General features: G+C 44.9%; 1 protein-coding gene across 5 annotated transcripts in view; it reads right to left on the bottom strand.

The window, feature by feature from the left end:
* PPP6R2 (protein phosphatase 6 regulatory subunit 2) overlaps positions 1–21,196 on the bottom strand; it is a 232,444-nt gene that overhangs the window by 42,823 nt on the left and 168,425 nt on the right. For 4 of the 5 annotated variants that reach the window (XM_077473575.1, XM_077473574.1, XM_077473576.1 and 1 more), the window contains one exon: positions 20,041–20,225. In XM_077473575.1, coding sequence (XP_077329701.1) covers positions 20,041–20,225 — 185 coding nt within the window. Of the gene's footprint in view, positions 1–16,617; positions 16,806–20,040; positions 20,226–21,196 lie in introns of those variants that run through there. The other variant, XM_077473577.1, reaches the window with a different exon arrangement.

Below are 21,196 nucleotides of genomic sequence, written 5' to 3' on the forward strand. Positions count from 1 at the left end.
AGGGATTCCCAATTACCTCGCACCCCCCACAGGGCCGGATTAAGAACTTCATGGGCCTGGTGCTGAGGATTATGGTGGGGCTTTTTATATAAAAAAAAAAAAAATGCTAAAAATTTGTTGTTATAACAAATAAAATAAAATAGAGAGGGGATCAGAGAGGGGTGAGGGGTAAGGGAGGGAGGATGAGAGGGAGAGTGGGGATGAGAAAGAGGATGCGCATGCATGGAAGTGACAGCAACACAGCACGGCCAAGGCAAGTGACCGAAGGCACAGAACCCGGAAGGAAGACTGGGTGAAGATGGAAATGCCCGAGACCCACTGGATTGATCACAGTGCAGCACTGGAGGGCTCAGTCTGACAGGTAAGTGTACCCTAATGTGCTAATATGCTGTGCATACTTGTACATTATAGCATAACCTACCTCTGAGCCTCTAAAAAGTAGTAATGTTAGCAAAGTTTACTACTGCTTTAATATCACAGGATCCCAGGAGCCTCTCATGGGGCTGCCTACTGACCCGGTGGCTCTTGGGCAGTGCCAACATTTCAAAAATATTTTCAGTGACACTTTTTTCCAGTGGTATATTTAGAGTAGCTGATATCCCCTATGCTCCTCTACACATCACAGTAGTAATCACAAAATTAAATGAGTACTAATAATGGGGAGAAAAAAATATGAGGACTGTGAAGATTTCCTATAGTTGTACTAACAAAAGTGTGCCCATTCTAGAGCTGGCAACACTGAGGATATTCAATATAATTTTAAAAAAGTATGTGGGTAAGAGGCATAGGGGAGGAGTATGGATGATAAAAAAGTGGGAAGTATATTCAGGTGAGGGAGAGGAATGTGGAGAATATAACAGTGGGCACTATGTACAGGAGAGGAGTGTGGAGGGTATGATAGTGGGTACTATGCACAGGAGAGGAGTGTGGAGGGTATTACAGGGGGCATTATGTACAGAAGAGGAGTTTTGGGGGGGGGGGTATGACAGTAGGCAGTATGTATAGGTGAGGCGTGTGGAGGGTATGATGGGGGCAGTATGTACAGGAGAGGCGTGTGGAGGTTATGATAAGGGCACTATGTACAGGAGAGGAGAATGGAAGGTATTATGAGGGCAGTATGTACAGGAAAAGAGTGTGGAGAGAACGATAGTTGGCAGTATGTACAGGTGAGGAGTGTATGACAGTGGGCAGTATGTACAGGAGAGGAGTTTGGAGGGTATGATACTGAGCAGTATGTACAGGAGAGGAATGTGGAGGGTATGACAATGGGCAGTATGTACAGAAGAGGAGTGTGGAGAGTATGACAGTGGGCACTATGTACAGGTAAGGAGGATGAGGGAATCTGGGAAGCAAAAATTTAAAGGTTTGTGGAAGGATGTTTAGGGACTGCCTAGTGGTTAAGCGGGCCATACATGAATTGAAATTAAGCAGAGCCATATTCAATCTATGTATGGGCTAGCTGGTTGTACACAAGTCAATCTATTAATCAACTTGAGTATGACCAGTCTGTCAAGTTTTTCCCAAAACAATCAGTACTGTCAGCTATAGTTAGCAAAACTGATCATTGTATTCTGTGGGTTGGGAAGGCTCCCCACTGGCAGAACACAATAACACTGTGGGAGCGATTCTTCCATCCCCAGGTCTGCAGGTGAGAGGGTGTGAGGGGACAGGCTGGTGAGGGAGGTCTGTCAGCAAAGGGGTGTGAGATGGTCATGGAGGGATATCAATCAGCGGGTGGGAGGGAGTAACTGGGAGTGATATCTTTTCGAGTAGGGTCTGTCATCTGCAAGTTGGGAAATGGCACCTGTGATATCATTTGAAGGGATGTGGCTAACATGGAAAGTGGCTGGGGAGTGACCTGGTTGGTGAGAAGTGTGAAATTGATGATGTGTTTCACGTTTCTTTCACATTTGAGGTAATGCTTACTGCCCTCCTAAAAGTCATCAGTAGTGTATTGCTTTTCAACGAGTGGTATAGCAGCATCTGACAGGCATTCATGAGGTGCTACTGCCACCTCTTTTTTTTACATCGCTGAATGGTAGTTTGACATTGCTGGAATATGCTGCTACTGTGAGCAAGTTTGGCTTGCAGTTGCGCAGAGTGCCCATTTGAAATCAATAGGCGAGTTTGACAGGCAGTGCTGCCTGTCAAACTCTGCAGGCTCCAAGCTGCCCATTGAGCTCAGTGCCTTTGACAAGAAGTGGGGAGAGGCACTGTGAGCTCATCCTCTCAGTCTGCTGCAAACAGAGTATGCCAGCTTGTATTTAAACTGGCCGCTCTGTAGCTTCTGCAAGACTGTGAAAGGAGCCCCGTATTTCCAGGACCATAGGTGATAGGAGCCCCCAATTTTTATCAGTAGTGGGGTGGACCTTCAGCTACACACCCCCCAATTTGGGGTCTATGTGGCCCCTGGTCGCCGAGCCACAACCCTCGAAGTCGATTTTTTTTTTTTTAAATGGGCCTATCCATAACCCCCCAGTCTTCCCAATCCCCCTCTGTTCCTTACAACATACATCTTTTGCCTTGTGCAAGTCATGCCTAATGCTATAAGTTAACCAGTTGCCGACCGCCGCACGCCGATGTACGTCGGTACAATGGCACGGGCAGGCATAAGGACATACATGTACGTCCCTTGCCTCCCGCGGGTCGGGGGCCCGATCGGGCCCCCGCCCGGTGCCTGCGGCGGTCGGTATTCGTTCGGGAGCGATCCCGGACGAGGGGACGGCCATTCATTCATGGCCACCCCCTCGCGATCGCTCCCGACGAATAGAAATCCCCGGTGACATCACTTCCTCTCCTGTAATGTAAACACAGGAGAGGAAGTGATGTATTCTCTCCTCCGTGTCGGTATTTTTCGTTCCGACACGGAGGAGAGCGGATCAGTAAGTTGCACCAACACTCACACACACAGTAGAACATGCCAGGCACACTCACACCCCCCCTTTACCCCCCGATCACCCCCCCCAATTACCCCTGCCCCCCAGTCACAGTGACACCAATGTCATTTTTTTTTTTTTTTTTTTTTTTTTTGCATTGGTGTCATTTGTGACTGTAATAACTGTTAGGGCAGTTAGAGTTAGCCCCCTTTAGTTCTAATGTACCCCCCTAACCCCCCCAATAAAGGTTTAACCCCGTGATCACCCCCCGTCGCCAGTGTCACTAAGGCTGGGTTCACATTGCAGCGGTTTATGAGAACGAATGTGATTCGCACCGCACTGCAGTGCAAATCACATCCGATCTCTGTGCGATTCGAGTTCAGCCATTCGCCGCACCCGCCGCAAATTCGCACGGGACCCTTTTTTTGGCCCGCAGCAGAATCGGATCGCATGGGTGTTCACACCATGCGATCCGAGTTTGCAGATCGCACTGCGATATGCGAACTGATCGGGGGGTGTCAGTAACATTTCACTGACACTCCCAGCAGTTCGCATAGGGCAGTGTGAACTGCCGCCGGGAGGCATGCGATGCGGGAACCCGCCGCGGATTCGCGGCGTTTCCGCATCGCTCCAGTGTGAACCCAGCCTAATAAGCGATCATTTTTCTGATCGCCGTATTAGTGTCACAGGTGACGCTAGTTAGGCAGGTAGGTATTTAGGTTCGCCGCAGCTTTTTATAGCGCCAGGGACCCCCATATACTACCGCATAAAGCCCCCTGATTGCCCCCTAGTTAACCCTTTCACCAGTGATCACCATATAACTGTTACAGGTGACGCTGGTTGGTTAGTTATTTTTTTATAGTTTCAGGGCACCCGCCATTTATTACCTAATAAAGGTTTAACCCCCTGATCACCCGGCGGGTGTCATTTGTGACTAATAACTGTTAGGGCAGTTAGGGTTAGCCCCCTTTAGTTCTAAGGTACCCCCCTAACCCCCCCAATAAAGGTTTAACCCCGTGATCACCCCCCGTCGCCAGTGTCACTAAGGCTGGGTTCACATTGCAGCGGTTTATGAGAACGGATGTGATTCGCACCGCACTGCAGTGCAAATCACATCCGATCTCTGTGCGATTCGAGTTCAGCCATTCGCCGCACCCGCCGCAAATTCGCACGGGACCCTTTTTTTGGCCCGCAGCAGAATCGGATCGCATGGGTGTTCACACCATGCAATCCGAGTTTGCAGATCGCACTGCGATATGCGAACTGATCTGGGGGTGTCAGTAACATTTCACTGACACTCCCAGCAGTTCGCATAGGGCAGTGTGAACTGCCGCCGGGAGGCATGCGATGCGGGAACCCGCCGCGCATTCGTGGCGTTCCCGCATCGCTCCAGTGTGAACCCAGCCTAATAAGCGATCGTTTTTCTGATCGCTGTATTAGTGTCACAGGTGACGCTAGTTAGGCAGGTATTTAGGTTCGCTGCAGCTTTTTATAGCGCCAGGGACCCCCATATACTACCGCATAAAGCCCCCTAATTGCCCCCTAGTTAACCCTTTCACCAGTGATCACCATATAACTGTTACAGGTGACGCTGGTTGGTTAGTTATTTTTTTATAGTTTCAGGGCACCCGCCATTTATTACCTAGTCTCACTAGTGTACCCCTAAATTTAGGGGTGTCTACTTTCCAAAATGGGGTCATTTGGGGGGGGTTTGTGCCATCTTGGCATTTTATGGCCTTCAAAACTGTAACGCCCTTAGAAAGCCTGAAGGCGGTGCTTGGTTTTCGGGGCCCCGTACGCGGCTAGGCTCCCAAAAAGTCCCACATATGTGGTATCCCCGTACTCAGGAGAAGCAGCAGAATTTATTTTGGGGTGTCATTTCACATATGCCCATGGCATGCATGAGCAATATATCATTTAGTGACAACTTTGTTAAAAAAAAAAAAAAAAAAAAAAAAGTTTGTAATTTTCCCGCAACTTGTGGCAAAATATAAAATATTCCATGAACTCAACATGCCTCTCAGCAAATAGCTTGGGGTGTCTACTTTCTAAAATGGGGTCATTTGTGGGGGTTTTGTGCCATCTTGGCATTTTATGGCCTTCAAAACTGTAATAGGTAGTGAGAAGTGAACTCAAAAATTTACGCCCTTAGAAAGCCTGAAGGCGGTGCTTGGGTTTCGGGGCCCCGTACGCGGCTAGGCTCCCAAAAAGTCCCACATATGTGGTATCCCCATACTCAGGAGAAGCAGCAGAATTTATTTTGGGGTGTCATTTCACATACGCCCATAGCATGTGTGAGCAATATATCATTTAGTGACAACTTTGTGTAAAAAAAAAAAAAAATGTTTTTTTTTGTCATTATTCAATCGCTTGAGGCAAAAAAATAAAATATTCAATGGGCTCAACATGCCTCTTATCAATTTCCTTAGGGGGTCTACTTTCCAAAATGGGGTCATTTGGGGGGGTTTTGTACTGCCCTGCCATTTTAGCACCTCAAGAAATGAGATAGGCAGTCGTAAACTAAAAGCTGCGTAAATTCCAGAAAACGTACCTTAGTTTGTAGATGTGACAACTTTTGCGCAAACCAATAAATATACAATTATTGACTTTTTTTTTACCAAAGACATGTGGCTGAATACATTTTGGCCTAAATGTATGACTAAAATTGAGTTTATTGGATTTTTCTAATAACAAAAAGTAGAAAATATCATTTTTTTTCAAAATTTGCGGTCTTTTTACGTTTATATCGCAAAAAATAAAAATCGCAGAGGCAATCAAATACCATCAAAAGAAAGCTCTATTTGTGGGAAGAAAAGGACGCAAATTTTGTTTGGGTACAACATTGCATGACCGCGCAATTACCAGTTAAAGCAGCGCAGTGCCAAAGTGTAAAAAGACCTCTGGTCATTTACCAGCAAAATGGTCCGGTCTGAAAGTGGTTAAAGTAGCTTGATGGGACAACCTGCAATCAGTTGATTTTTGATTAGAGATGTTTTGACTCTACAGTGAATGACTTAAAAAAAATATATAATTCTCTCTCTAATATATATATATATATATATATATATATATATATATATATATATATATATATATATATATATATATATATATATATAAATATATGTGTATTATGCTATATGGCTAGGTTAATTGGCACTCCTGCCAAATGCATTTTACGTTAAATTTTGTTCATTATCCAAAGATTTAAAGTTCATGCTTATTATTTTATTATATAAAAAGCAGCACGACCCGAGGGTGCTCGATTTTCATTTCTGTTTTTGTCACTTGTGCCTTATATAATATTGTTACTTCAATAAACATATTGAAATATAAAAAGGGCCCAAAATACATCCCTGGGAATTACAGATCAGTTAGCCTATCATCAATAGTATGTAAACTCTTGGAGGGGATAAAGGACTATACACAAAATTTTAGTAATGAGAACTGTATAATTAGCAGTAATCAGCATGGATTCATGAAGAATCGTTCTTTCTAAATCTATTAACCTTCTATAAGGTGGTGAGTTGCTATCTAGATAAAGGAAGGCCCGTAAACTTGGTGTATCTGGATTTTGCAAAAGCATTTGACACAGTTCCCCATAAACGTTTACTGTACAAAATAAGGACTCGCAGAAGGGAGTTTAACAAGACTCGTGGCCACTCATTAAAATTAGAAGAAAAGAGGTTTAACCTTAAACTATGTAGAGGGTTCTTTACTGTAAGAGCAGCAAGGATGTGGAGTTCCCTTCCACAGGCGGTGGTCTCAGCTGGGGGAATCGCTATTAGATAAGCACCTGAACGACCACAACATACAGGGATATACAGGGATATACAATGTAATACTGACATATAATCACACACATTTTAGGCAGGTGGGAAAAATTGTAAATTAAGAATGCTTTCAGAAATAGAAGTTCTAATATTTTATTTTATCAATTAACAAAAAAGTAAGTAAATGAACAGAAGAGAAATCAAAATTACAATATGAAAGTTTGTTTGAAATCTTTGCAAATTTACTTAAAAAATAAATAAATAATCCCATGTACATAAGTATTCACAGCCTTTGCCATGACACTCAAAATTGAGCTCCAATGCATCCTGTTTCAACTGATAATCCTTTAGATGTTTCTACAACTTGATTGGAGTCCACCTGTGGTAAATTCAGTTGATTGGGCATTATTTGTAAAGGCACATATCTGTCTATATAAGTTCCCACAGTTAACAGTGCATGTCAAGGAACAAAGCATGCCATGAATTGTCTGTAGACCTCTGAGACAGGATTGTATTGAGGCACAGAACAGGGAAAGAGTAGAGAAAATTTTTATGCAGCATTGGCGGTCCCAATGAGCACAGTGACTTTCATCATCTGTAAATGGAAGAAGTTTGGAACCACCAGGACTCTTACTTGAGCAGGCCACCCGGGCTAACTGAGCCATCGGGGGAGAAGGGCCTTAGTCAGGGAGGTGACCAAGAACCCAATGGTCACTGACAGAGCTCCAGCGTTTCTCTCTGGAGAGATGAGAACCTTCCAGAAGAACAACCATCTTTGCAGCACTCCAACAATCAGGCATGTATGGTAGAGTGGCCAGACGGAAGCCACTCCTCAGTAAAAGGCGCATGACAGCCCACCTGGAGTTTACCAAAAAGCACCTAAAAGGAATCTCAGACCCTGATAAAAAAAAAAAAATCCTGGTCTGATGAAACAAAGACTGAACTCTTTGACCTGAATGGCAAGCGTCAGGTAGGGAGGAAACAAGGCACCGCTCATGACCTGGCCAATGCCATCCCTACAGTGAAGCATGGTGGTGGGCAGTATCATACTGTGGGGAGGTTTTTCAGCAGCAGGAACTGGAAGACTACTCAGGATTGAGGAAAAGATGAATGCAGCAATGTGCAGAGACATCCTTGATGAAAACCTGCTCCAGAGCGCACTAGACATAAGACCGAAGGTTCATCTTCTAACAGGACAATGACCCTAAGCACACAACGAAGATAACAAAGGAGTGGCTACAGGAAAAATCTGCAAATGTACTGGTGGTCCAGACTTGAACCCAATCGATCATCTCCGGAGAGATCTGAAAATTGCTGTGCACCGACGCTCCCCAACCAACCTGATGGAACTTGAGAGGTCCTGAAAAAAAGAATGGGAGAAACTGCCCAAAAATAAGTGTGCAGAGGTTATAGCATCATACCCAAAAATACTTGAGGCTGTAATTGGTGCCAAAGGTGCTTTAACAAAGTATTGAGCAAAGGATGTGAATACTTATGTACATGGGATTTTTTTTGTTTTTTTATTTTTAATAAATTTGCAAAGATTTCAAACAAACTTCTTTCACGTTGCCACTATGGGGTATGGTTTGTATAAATTATGAGAATAATGAATGTTATCCATTTTGGAAAAAGGCTGTAACATAAAAAAAATTGGAAAATATTAAGCACTGTAAATACTTTCCGAATGCACTGTAACTCTTAAAAGTATAGATCTTTTCTTTGGAGAAATCGCAAAGAAAGCCAAGATGTCAGTGAGTATAGTTTCCTACACCATAAAAAGGCATTTGGAAAAATGGAGGAAACTGACAGAAGGAAGCGTGGCAGACCCAAAGCCACCACAGAATCAGAAGACAAGTTTCTGACAGTCAACTTGGGTGACAGGCAGCTCACAGTACACCACCGTCAAGCACAGCACAGCTTAACATTGTAAGCAAGGCTCGGTCAACTGTGATGAGAAGATTTGGAGCTGCAGGTTTGACAGATAAAGTGGCTGTAAGAAAGCAATTAAGATGGGAAAATAGGAAAATGAGGCTTGCCATGGCCATGAAGCACCACCAGTGGACTACTGAAGATTGTAAGAATGTCTGATAGCCGATTAATAAAAATTTGAGATCTTCAGTTCAATATGCAGGGTTTTTGTACACCTTTGAGTAGGTAAAAGGATGGTTACCCAGTGTGTGACACAAACCGTCAATGGCTGATCAAAGTCGCCAAAGGCTCAAGACAAACAGGCTGGGCGATTTACCTTTGATGGGTCCCTCTCTGAAGTTAGAAGGGCTCTGACTGTCATTGGTACAAATCCTGGCCAAAAAGGAGCCATAGCAAAGAATTAGGCCTAAATCTGCACCTCAGCAAGATCTCCCAGAAATAAACTCACGCCAAGTCAAATGCCTTTTTGGCAAGGATTCTAGTGCAACTATTTGTATGATGTATTGAGAGCAAGCGTCTGATGTTAATATTGGTTCCCTTGCCAGGCATGAACCCTGTTTGATCAACCTGAATTAAGTCCTCCAATTCAAAACAACAAATAATGAGGTCCCGCTGCCTGGTAAAATGCGGATCCAGGTTTGAAAGCATATTCCAAATCAAAGCCCTAGAAAGCCTCTGGGCTCCAGGACCCGGAACAGAACTTAGTAGCTGTAAAGGCACAAGGTTTTTTACCTTCATAGATTCTTTACATGAAGGTAAAACAACCTGTGAGCTCCCCCACTAATACTTACCTAAACCCCTTCTTGATCCAGCAATGTCCACGAGAGCCTTGCCTCTCCATGGGACCCCCACTCCTGATTGACTTTTGGCAATGACAGACAGTGAGCCAATCAAGAGACAGAGGGGGCGGACAAGAGACAGTGAATAGACACACACAGCCATGGGTCGAGAGTGCACCTGTTTGGGTAACCCCAGTGCAAGCTGTTTGCTGTGGGGCATCCGGCAGGAGCACCGATGTGGGACACGTGAATAGGAGGATCCGGGCTGCTTTGTGCAAAACCATTACACAGAGCAGGCAAGTATAACATTTTTATATATTTTTTAAAAAGGCACTAATATTGCTTTAATAGAATTCTGAGAAAACAAGTTTGTTTCCTCCATATCAACGATCAACTCTGGAGCCCCGCAAGAAAGACGAAAAGCCAGGACCTTAGCATCAACATTCAACAAGGATATCAGCCTATAAGAGGTACAATCCCCCTGGTCCTAACCCGGCATTGGGAGGAAACTGTAAACAGAGCAATAAGTCTAGGGGCTAGAAGCTCAATATGTTGAGAGAAAATGTCTAACAGACCTATTGCCTCCTGTACTTCCTCAAGTGTAATATTTGACTTCAGTCAGCCCCTGGCTGAGACCACCAGTGAAGGAAAGGGGATACCATCTAAATGTGTGTCCAGTTCAGTCACAATGAAAGCAGCCCTAGCAGTACATAGCGTTTAATAGTATTCCATGAAGTATTATTCTGATCTAGAGCAGTAATAATTTATCCACCAACTGCCCAAATCTTCCCAATGTGGATGGAAGTAAAGTGGCCCTTGGCCAAGCAGGCCGACAGTTTAACCATTCTGGTCACCATATTCGAACACTCGTTGAGCTGAATGTAACAAGGATTTTAGGCTGTTCAACTGTAAGAAAGGAAACCCCTGTCAATGTGTGCTGCCAGGCTCTTCTTGTAACACAAGAGATATAGCAAACTCCTTTTAAGCACAGACATATAATATATTCCCCTCTAATCCAGGACTTAAAGGCATCCAAGACAGTTAAAGCAAGTTAGCAGAACCCTCAATAAAATCAACCAGTAATGACAAACTGATTCAGTAATCGGATCCTGAAAGTGGTTGCAAACCCCCCCCAAAAAGACCTGCAAGACAAAGGCATAATGAGCTAGTATGCATAGCGTACTAGCTCATTATGTAATAGTCACCTGAGATTGAAGCCCCTGCTGTGGTGACCGTACACAGCACTGGCTGGTGACATTTCTCAATAGAGTTATTTCCGGGTATCGCGACACCGAAGTAATTTTTTCCCACAATTCTTGGGAAAAAGAAGATTTTTTTTTTTTGTTTGTTTTTTTACAAAATTGCCATATTAACAAGTTATTTCTCATACACAGCATATGCATACTTCCAATTACACCCCAAAATACATTTTGCAACTCTTCCCGAGTGTGGCGATACCACGTGTGGGACTTTTACACAGGCTGGCCACACAGAGAGGCCCAACATGCAGGGAGCATAAATGACACCTTATTTCCTAATGACCGGTTACATTTATGAAGGCCCTGGAGCACCAGGACAATGGAATTACCCCCAACATATAGTCCATGAGGCACAATGAGTCTTTTGAACAATTCATTTATTTCCACAAGTCTTCGGAATACGTGGAAAGAAAATGAAAACTTTTTTTTTTTTTTTTCACAAAGTGGTTCGTTTATAAGATATTTCTAACTCAAAGCATGTACATAGCAAAAATTACACCCTAAAATATATTCTGCTACTCCTCCTGAGTATGGCAATACCACATGTGTGTGACTTTTACACAGCATGTCCACATACAGAGGCCCAACATGCAGGGAGCACCATCAGGTGTTCTAGGAGCATAAATGACACCTCTAATTTCCTACGACCTATTACATTTGTGAAGGCCCTGGAGCACCAGGACAATGGAATTACCCACAAAATTACCCCATTTTGGAAAACAAACACCCCAAAGTATATTCTATGAAGCATTAGGAGTCTTTTGAATGGTTAATTTTTTTTTTACACAAGTCTTCAGAAAACGTGGAAAGAAAATTGCAATTTTTTTTTTTACACAAAGTTGACCATTTATAAGATATTTCTAACACATAGCATGTATATAGCAAAAATTACACCCCAAAACACATTCTGCTACTCCTCCTGAGTATTGTGATACCACATGTGTGAGACTTTTACACAGCCTGGCCATATACAGAGATCCAACATGGAAGTGGTACCTTCAGGCGTTCTTGGAGCATAAATGACACATCTCATTTCGTGCCTACCCATCACACAAGTTTGAAGGTCCTGGAGCACCAGGACAATGGAATTACCCACAAAATTACCCCCTTTTGGAAAGCAAACCCCCAATGTGTATTTTATGAGGCATGGGCTGCAAATAGGTACTCGGGTACTCCGACGGGCTGGGACAGGTACTCTGGTACTCTGGTACTCAGATGGGCTGTGATGGGTGATGACAGGTACTTTGATGGGTGGTGACAGGTCCTCTTTATTGGGGGGGGTAATCGGTGTGTGATTTGTGTACACTAGGCGGTAACGAGATGTTACCGCAATCTCCTCCTCACACACAATCAGTGTGTGAGGCGGAGAACCCGGTAACATCTCTTTACAGCGGTTTGTTTACATTCTGTGACCAGCTGTGATTGGACACAGCCGGTCACGTGGTAAAGAGCCAATTTCATTGGCTCTTTACTGAGATCGGGGTTGGGCTGTGTCAGGGTGACAAGCCGCATCCCCGATCGCCACTCTGCACACGCCCTAGGCGCATGCACGAGCACTGTAGCGGCGCAGTACATGTGACCAGCTGTGATTGGACACGGCCGGTCACATGTATCGGTGGATGGAAACCACACAGATCGGGGATGGGCTGTGTCCAAGGTACACACCTCATCCACGATCGCCACGCTGCGGGCAACCGGGGGCCCGCAGGAGCGGCGAAATACCGAGGCCGTCATATGACGTCCACCCAGGATGGGAGATCCCATCTGTGGCCGTCATATGACTATGGCCTGGTATTGAAGTGGTTAAAGGACTTTAAAAAGGCACACGAGTACTCCTAAAAATCATGATTTTTTTTTTTATTATTTAGTTTCCACAAAGTGGCAAAAAATACAACAATAACATATATAATATATTACAGCAATAGCATCAAAAAGTGTATATAGTTGATCTGACCCACAAAGCCCGATTACTAATGATCTTCAATAGGGCTTATAATTAAGTATATAGTATAATACTACAATGCATAATACAATGCCATAAGTTTCAATATTCAATATACGAGGTGCATTCCAAAGGTCATGGATTGGGTCCCAGAAATTGTATCAGGTGTGGGGGTCCAGATCGAATCTAGAAGGATGGCTTGACATGTTCCGCTCTTCTATATCGCTTCTTCGGGAGCAATTCACACGTATGGTTCAAAAATAGCGATATAAGGAATCGGTCAGCTTGCTGGTAAGCAAGCGAGTAACACACTATTAAGATTTGTACCAGGAAGTAGCAAGAGGGTCCCGCTAATGACCCCTCTTATCCAGGAGGTAAAAACCATAGCCATGTACTCCAAAGAGATAGTGGCATAAAACGAGTGCATCAAATCATCCACCGGCAGTATGATCACAAGGAGTGCAATAAGTCAGGGATCAGATTGTGCACCTCCGATGAGGGAGCAGAGCAGCCCAGCAATATTCGTACCTCATGCGTCCGTAACGCTGTACCTGTGGTCGTAGGTACACCGTTAGGGACGCGCAAGGTACGAATATAGAGGCCCACTGAGGTAGAGGCCCACTGAGAAAGGTCTAAAGAAGAACATTTTACTTTTACACAAAGCTGCGCTTAGGTTGATAGTCTCAGTGGCTGCCTCGCCAAAATGAAGTTCCCCTAGAGGAGCTCTAGATGTAATGTAAAAGAATATAAAAAATGGGGTCAGTGGCGCACGCTGTAACCCATTAGTTGTCACCCATCATACTCTGTATGTGTGCCCAGGAATCTAAATATAGGAAACACCTATATGTTCTCACAAATGGGAGTGGCAAAAGAGTTTAGTGTGTGTGCGCATATTTTTTTTTTGTCCGGAAAAAAAAAATTCAAAAAACACCACACAAAAAAAAAAAAAACACACCAAAAAACAGGATCCACTGTGTGTACCATAAAGCAATCTGCTGATGTTACACAAAGACCCTTATGTATACACACATCCAAGATGCTTAACCAATATAAATAGAAGCTTAATGTGTATACACCAAAAACCTAGAAGTACAAAAAAATATATATGAAAAATATATATAATGTGTGAATATAATGTTCATAGATGGAAGCACAGATGGGAGCCATCCTGTCTTTCCTATGAGGATTAGATCTACATACACTTGGTACATACTAAAAAAGGGATGCCTCGTAAGCTACAGAATTTTTGGAGATGTGCAGACTGGAGCCTGAAGCTGAGAAAGCCGGATCAGCCCAGCTGGAGGGAGTGAAATTACACGCAAGCTACCCCTGCAGGGCTGTGAGGAGTCGGTGAGTGGGGAGCCTTGAGGGGGATCATTCAAGTCACCTGGAGACTCAACGAGCACAAAAGTAAATTATTATTAACTTTTGGGCACAGCTGCATATCGTTTATAAATAAAAAATTCTATGAACATTATATTCTCATATTATATATATTTTTCATATATATTTTTTTGTATATATGAGAAAAAATACTAAATTATTTCGAATAACCCGAGCTTGGACTACAAATATCTGAGCAAATATATAAGCTGCTCCCCTCAAAAGTGCACGAAACTTGACTTTGTGAATTGTGGGTTGTGAAATGATAGGGGGCGCTAAAATAAAACAATAAGAGCCAGTTCACACAGGGGCACGACTTCCAGGACGACTTTGTGAGGCAACTTGGAGACGACTTGAACACGACCTGGGGCGACTTACAATACAACTTGAAGTCGCCCCAGGCCAGGCGACTTTTGCCGTGGCCAATCAGAGAATGAGCTCTGAAGGGGGAACTCCACGCCAAATTTATGAAAAAAAATTGGCGTGGGTTCCCCCTCCGAGAGCATACCAGGCCCTTAGGTCTGGTATGGATTCTAAGGGGAACCCCCTACGCCCCCCCCCCTCCTGAGCCGTACTAGGCTGCGTACCCTCAACATGGGGGGGTGCCTTGGGGAAGGGGGGCCGCACGGCCCCCCCACCCCAAAGCACCTTGTCCCCATGTTGATGAGGACAAGGGCCTCTTCCCGACAACCCTGGCCGTTGGTTGTCGGGGTCTGCGGGCGGGGGGCTTATTGGAATCTGGGAGCCCCCTTTAATAAGGGGGCCCCCGGATACCGGCCCCCCACCCTATGTGAATGAGTATGGGGTACAATGTACCCCTACCCATTTACCTGTGAAAAAAAAAATTTACAAAAAAAACACAACACACAAGGGTTAAAATAGTTTATTGCACAGCTTCGGGGGTCTTCCTTCTTCGGGGGTCTTCTCCCCGGACTCCTCCGCTATCTTCTGCTAGCTCTATTGCTAGCGGAGGAGCCCGGCTTTCTTCTTTCGTCGCCGCTGCCCTCTTCTTCCGACTTCGGGGACCTTGTCCCCCTCTTCGGTTCTTCTTGCCGGACCACCGGTCCTTCTTCCAGCTCTTTTATTAGCGATGGCCCAGTCTTCTGTCGCCGCCGCCTTCCGTTCTTCTTCTGGAGATGTTGACTCGACGCTCTCTCAACCGGTGACCCTGCCCCTTGTCCCTATATAAGTTGCCGCGCACCGCGTCTCTGGCATTGCGGCCGGAGAGAGCATCGAGTCAACATCTCCAGAAGAAGAAGAACGGAAGGCGGCGGCGACAGAAGACCAGGCCACCGCTAGTAAAAGAGCTGGAAGAAGAAGCGGTGGCCCGGCAAGAAGAACCGAAGAGGGGGACAAGATCCCCGAAGTCGGAAGAAGAGGGCGGCGGCGACAAAGAAGAAAGCCGGGCTCCTCCGCTAGCAAAAGAGCTAGCAGAAGCTAGCGGAGGAGTCCGGCGAGAAGACCCCCGAAGACGGAAGACCCCCGGAGCTGTGCAATAAACCATTTTAACCCTTGTGTGTTGCGTTTTTTTGTAAAAAATTTTCACAGGTGAATGGGTAGGGGTACATTGTACCCCATACTCATTCACATAGGGTGGGGGGCCGGTATTCGGGGGCCCCCTTATTAAAGGGGGCTCCCGGATTCCGATAAGCCCCCCGCCCGCAAACCCAGACAACCAACGGCCAGGGTTGTCGGGAAGAGGCCCTTGTCCTCATCAACATGGGGACAAGGTGCTTTGGGGTGGGGGGGCCACGCGGCCCCCCCTTCCCCAAGGCACCCCCCATGTTGAGGGCACACGGCCTGGTTCGGCTCAGGAGGGGGGGGGGGGGCGCTCGCTCGTTCCCACCCCCTTTCCTGGCCGGTCGGGTAGCGTGCTCGGATAAGGGTCTGGTATGGATCTGGGGGGGACCCCCACGATGTTTTTTTCGGAGTAGGGGGTTCCTCTTAGAATCCATACCAGACCTTTTTTTTTTCATAAATTTGGCCTGGAGTTCACTCTTGAGAGCTGATAATTCTGTCATAGACGGAGATCCGACTTGGAGGCGACCTCCATTGAAATCAATGGGTATCCGTCGCCTACAAGTCGGATTGAAGTAGGAACCTTTTCTGAAGTCGGAGCGCCTTCAGTAGCGTGCATTAAGACGGCTCTCATTCACTTACATTGATTTTTAAATGTCCGACCTGAGGCGACCTGAAGTCGGATCCGAGTCGCCCCTGTGTGAACTGGCTCTAAAGTGCTCTAGTGCTTAATACCGCAGGTATCTTACTATTCAGAACATACTGCAATATACATTAAATACATGAGATTAATTAACTCAAAAAAAGTAAACATATATATAAAAAGGTAAAAAAATTGTCCATATGTATAGAAAATAGTGAAAATGAAGTAGGAATAAATCCTGTCTCCCGTCACCGCTTCGGAGGAATGGACAAACACAGCACCCAGTGAACTATGGTAAGTAGCCTACTCACCAACTCCTCTAGACCCCTTTATTTAAAAAGTAAGGTTAGGTGAAGCTTTAGCAGGTTTAGGGAACTGCCAACCTTGATGGAGAAACTCTGCTTAGGTGTACCAGTGATACTGTTTCAATCCACGTTTGCTCAGGAAAAAATAGAGAGAACCGGACCATGGCATAATAAAGTTTTATTTAAAATAACATAAAAACAAAAACAGCCAGATGGCCTCTTACTTTAAAAGTGCCATAACCGCTGCACTAGAGGGAACGAACGTATCAGACCAGATGAGTTGGAACCTAGCTGTGCCGCTTCCGCTGCTTGAATTGGCGTGCGTTCCACCCCTGGATCTCGGGAATCATGCGTTCGGACCAAAACGATGTGACCGGAATGCGCCTTGACGTACGTTTCTGGTTGGGATATTGGACATTTGGTGCTGATAAGAATTTAATTTACAAAAGGTTCACACAGACCGTTTGTATTTTACCATTAAGAGGGTTGCCTATGGTAGAAATTTATGATTTATATGCAACTTTATCACTACTGTTTCTTATTGGGGAGCTGGGTGGCACTGATTTGTTTTGGGGGGGGGGGGGGGACTACCTTACACTCTTTTGCCACTCCCAATTGAGAGTACATATAGGTGTTTCCTATATTTAGATACCTGGGCACACAGAGTATGATGGGTGACAACCAATCTATACTGCTCACGTTACAGGTAGCGTCACTGACCCCATTTTTTATATTCTAAAGAACATGCAGAGGAGTGGAGTCTGACCATATCTGGGCACAAAACCAGGTTAAATCTCCTATAAATATAACAACCTCAGTATCATAGGAGAACACGGTCTACATCAAGGTATACAACACCCGGCAACCAGTCGGGAGTGTTAAGTAGAGACCAACAACTACCACTATAATATTCTAGATCAAGGCAGTAACACAACATACTTGCCCTCTGGGTCCACTTTAATATCAATAGGATTGCATGGCAAACATTCTTGCACTAAAATGCTACAGCATAAGCATAGTTAGAGTAAGTAGCATGGTAATACGAGCCCACCCATGCTTTTGTGAGGCTCAAAAATTAAGATCTGTACAGGTTGCAAACATGGGGGTGTGCCTTTGGAGAAAGCGCTCTTTACTGCCAAGTTCAACTCCCAGACATTTCAGGACACTACAGAGATCTGGATCATAGAGTAAAAGTAGTAAAATAAAAGACAGCCAAATAAAGCAGCCCAGATGTAGATGGAAGGGGCAAAAGGAAGAGATATGAGGATACCCAGAGGGCAGACTGCCAACACCCAGACTGTACACATTCAGACATAACAGCAGATTTTTTTTTGTTTTTAAAACAAACATGTCATACTTAGCTGCACCGTGCAGCTTTTTTCTGCAGAGCAGCCACGATCCTCTTCTTCCCGGGTCCCCTGCCAGGGCTCCTGGCCCCTCCCTCCTGCCAAGTGCCCCCAGAGCAAGCAGCATGCAATGGGGGCACCTGAACAGGCTCCCTCCCGAGCTGTGGCTCTACATGTCCATTCACACACAGAGCCGTGGCTTGGCCCCACCCCCATGCTCTCATTAGCTGTGCACATCAGGCTCAGGTGTGTGCTTGTGTGTGTGCTCGCAACACAGAAGGTTTTATTACCTTCATGCACTCAAAAAAAAAAAACCTTCAGCCTATACAACCACTTTAAAGACCATGAATACAAAATTAGAAATACCATTTAAAAAAGAGGAACCCAGTAAGAATCAGCAACTGCTGATCAATACCCCAAGGAACTTTCCAAGAAACAAGGGAAGGCATATGTCCCCCAAACTATATGGAGTGTGAGAACGCCAAGAGGTCTTTGAAATAGGTAGCAGAAAATAGGTCCCACTAGGAGATGCTGAAGTAGAGGAAGCCTCCAACTTTTCTCTTGGACTAAGCCAGTGCCAGTAAGCAACAGGTATTGTCAAATTTAAGAACTCATAAATCAAACTGAAAAGAGAGCAGGACAAAAGATATGGCAGTCAGTAGACGGTCAAAAAGGAGCAGCTTGTTTCAACATACAAGATATCAGGGAGAGTAGCCATTTTTCCATCTGTGTGGTGGAGGGGACTCCAACCAGGCTGCAGCATCAAGAAGAGAAAGGAAAGAACCGGACAGCTTGTCAATTCTCCACCTGCAGGGAACAGAACACCATATTTAATACCTCTAGCCTTCATGGATGCCTTCATCTGGTCGAAGGCTCTCTGCAGCTTCTGGGTTTCTGCAGAGTAGTCAGGAAACCGGAGCAGCTTGCCATTCTGATAGGGTTTGTCTCCAGCGACATGCACAGTTCTAAACACCTTATCCTGAGCTTAAGAATTCAGTAAACATAGGATAAAAGAACAGGGTGGCGAGCCTACTGGCCCAGGTGCAAGTGGCACACAATATGTTCTCTCCACAGTGAAATAGGGAGAGAATTGGGCAGCAGGCAACAAAGAATGCAGGAGTTCCTCCACAAATTTACTTGGGTACTTTCCCTTCACACCATCAGCCAGCACCACTATTCAGTGATTATTTCTCCCGTTTCGGTTTTCTGCATCCTCAGCCTTATACTCCAGGGCCCGCAGCTTAATTTGTAAGGTGCGGAGGAGGTAGTGTGCTCAGTGTTGGTGTCTTCAACATGGCTGATGCGCTGTTCCACGGCAGAGAGCAGATTTTATCCAAATCTTAGCGAATTAAACTCACATTCAACAGAACCAAATCATTCCTATTAGTCAAGTTCACCTGACAAGTAACATCTGTCAGACCAGGCAATGGGAAAGCTGCACTCATCCTTCTGAAAGGCCATGTTGAAAAAGGTCCACAGGTCCACTGCCATGTGCACTCCCAGGCTAGACAGAATTAAATTTCTGCTGAGTTCGCCATTGTGGCCATGCCCCCAAAATATATACTTTTACAAGAGAAATTGGACATTGGCAAGTAGTGTCAGTCAACCAAGAAAACCCCTCCCACTAGGCTTCTGTTTTGTAGCAAAGCAATGGGGAGAGAGGATATAAGACAGGAGTGGGATGTTCCTAAACCCCCTGATAATGTCTGCACTGCCCAAGATTATTATTGTATAATAAGAAAATCTGTTGTTCACTCAGACAAGAAGCTTGGCGTGAACAATATGCTTTCAAAACTTTATGGCAAGATTTTTTTTCCGATACTTCTCTTTTGGGTCACAGGTGCATTTTTCTGATCCAAAGCCTGCTGTCCACTGATGTCACAGAGTCTGTCCAGGCTCTGTAGGGATCCCAGCAGCTGGCTCAGCTTCTCAGCATGCTGTTGACAGCTTAAGCCAGCTGCTCCTGCCTCCACCATAGCCGTGCATTGCAGTGAGCACTGGAGGGGCAGAGCAGAAAGCCGGTGACTGACAGTCACCACTCTTACTGTTCAGTGACAACCAAGAACTGAGTGATCAGCGGTCATGTGCTCGCTAAGCTCTCGGTCTTATAGCCGACATGGGAAAGCTGCACCATTGGACTGATGCTGCAGCCATATAAGTATAGATGTTTAATTTCCCAATCCCACAGATCTCCTTTGACAGATATTGAACTTCTATGAATGCATCATTTAAAACAAAAATTTTACCTTACTAGACAAAAGTTGCTTTTATGTTTTTATTTTGTTACCTTCTGTAGTGGAACAATCTTTTTGTGTAGGTGAGTTGCTACGAATTGGGCTAAGAGGTGGTGATGTCTCTACGGTACGGCCTTCTGTCTCCTCCTCCTCATCAGATCCAGGGCTGGCTCCGGGCTCTCCATTTTCTAAGTCACTGCGGGAAGAATCTTCTGAAGATGACACCCCAAACCTGCAGCTTTGAATTAAAAACAGGGTTTTAATTTTCTCATTAGTGCAACTTTTTACTTTTAATACCATTTCTTAAAATTTTATTCTGGCACCAACAAATTCTGTTACTTTGTGCTACATTTTAACACAAACAAGGGTTAATAAAGGGAACCTTTGAGGAGAGAAAAAAAATGGAGCCGTTACTGCAGACTGCATTTGATGTGCACGCTCTGAAATGATAATTTGTTGTGGCTGACAAAAAAAAAGTCAGTTTTACAAATAAAAATTTATGAACCCCCATCACACCAGATGCCTCTAACATTAGACGTCCCTATCTTCACATCAGAGTCCCCAACAGAAGCAGAGACCAACTGATCTGAATCCTCAGAACATGAGCTGTTGCTGCTCAACTGTTTGGCGCCGTCTCCTCCCATTGGCTGCCAGTGTGTTAGTGGATACCCACGACCACATTAGAGTATTTATACTCCCTCCAGCCGATTCCTAGCCCCCACTTGGTTGTTAACCCCCATGGCCTCTGTGCACCTCCAGACCATCTTTGTCCACACCCTTTTTCTAGATAATCATTCTGGCTCCCCCTAAACCTTTTTTGTGTCACACTGTCATTCCCTACTACTCTGCACTTATCCTACATTCTTCACCTCCCTGTTCGGTACCTGCATTAGTACACTTTTCCTATTAGACACCTATTATATATTTCCATGTTCTATTTATATTTTAACACATAGCCCCTCTTTTTATAGATGGCTACTACGTGGATCACACCAGTTTTGAAATTCATGGGGGTACATCCCTGGGGACTAGAGTCTCCTACTGGACTTCCATCGCTGTATATCTGGGTTAGTCCACCTCAGCTCCCTGGGGCTGATGTTTCTTCGGTCGGCCTCCATGCCTATGCCCAAACTCATAGGAATATTTGTAAGTAGTTCTGGGAAATCTGTTTTTTGTTCCCCCTCCACATAGACCTAGTATACAATTTCT

This window comes from Lithobates pipiens, unplaced genomic scaffold (genome assembly GCF_037356315.1).
Source record: "Lithobates pipiens isolate NorthernLeopardFrog02 unplaced genomic scaffold, aLitPip1_a1.2 Scaffold_8, whole genome shotgun sequence".
Taxonomy (NCBI): Eukaryota; Metazoa; Chordata; class Amphibia; order Anura; family Ranidae; genus Lithobates; species Lithobates pipiens.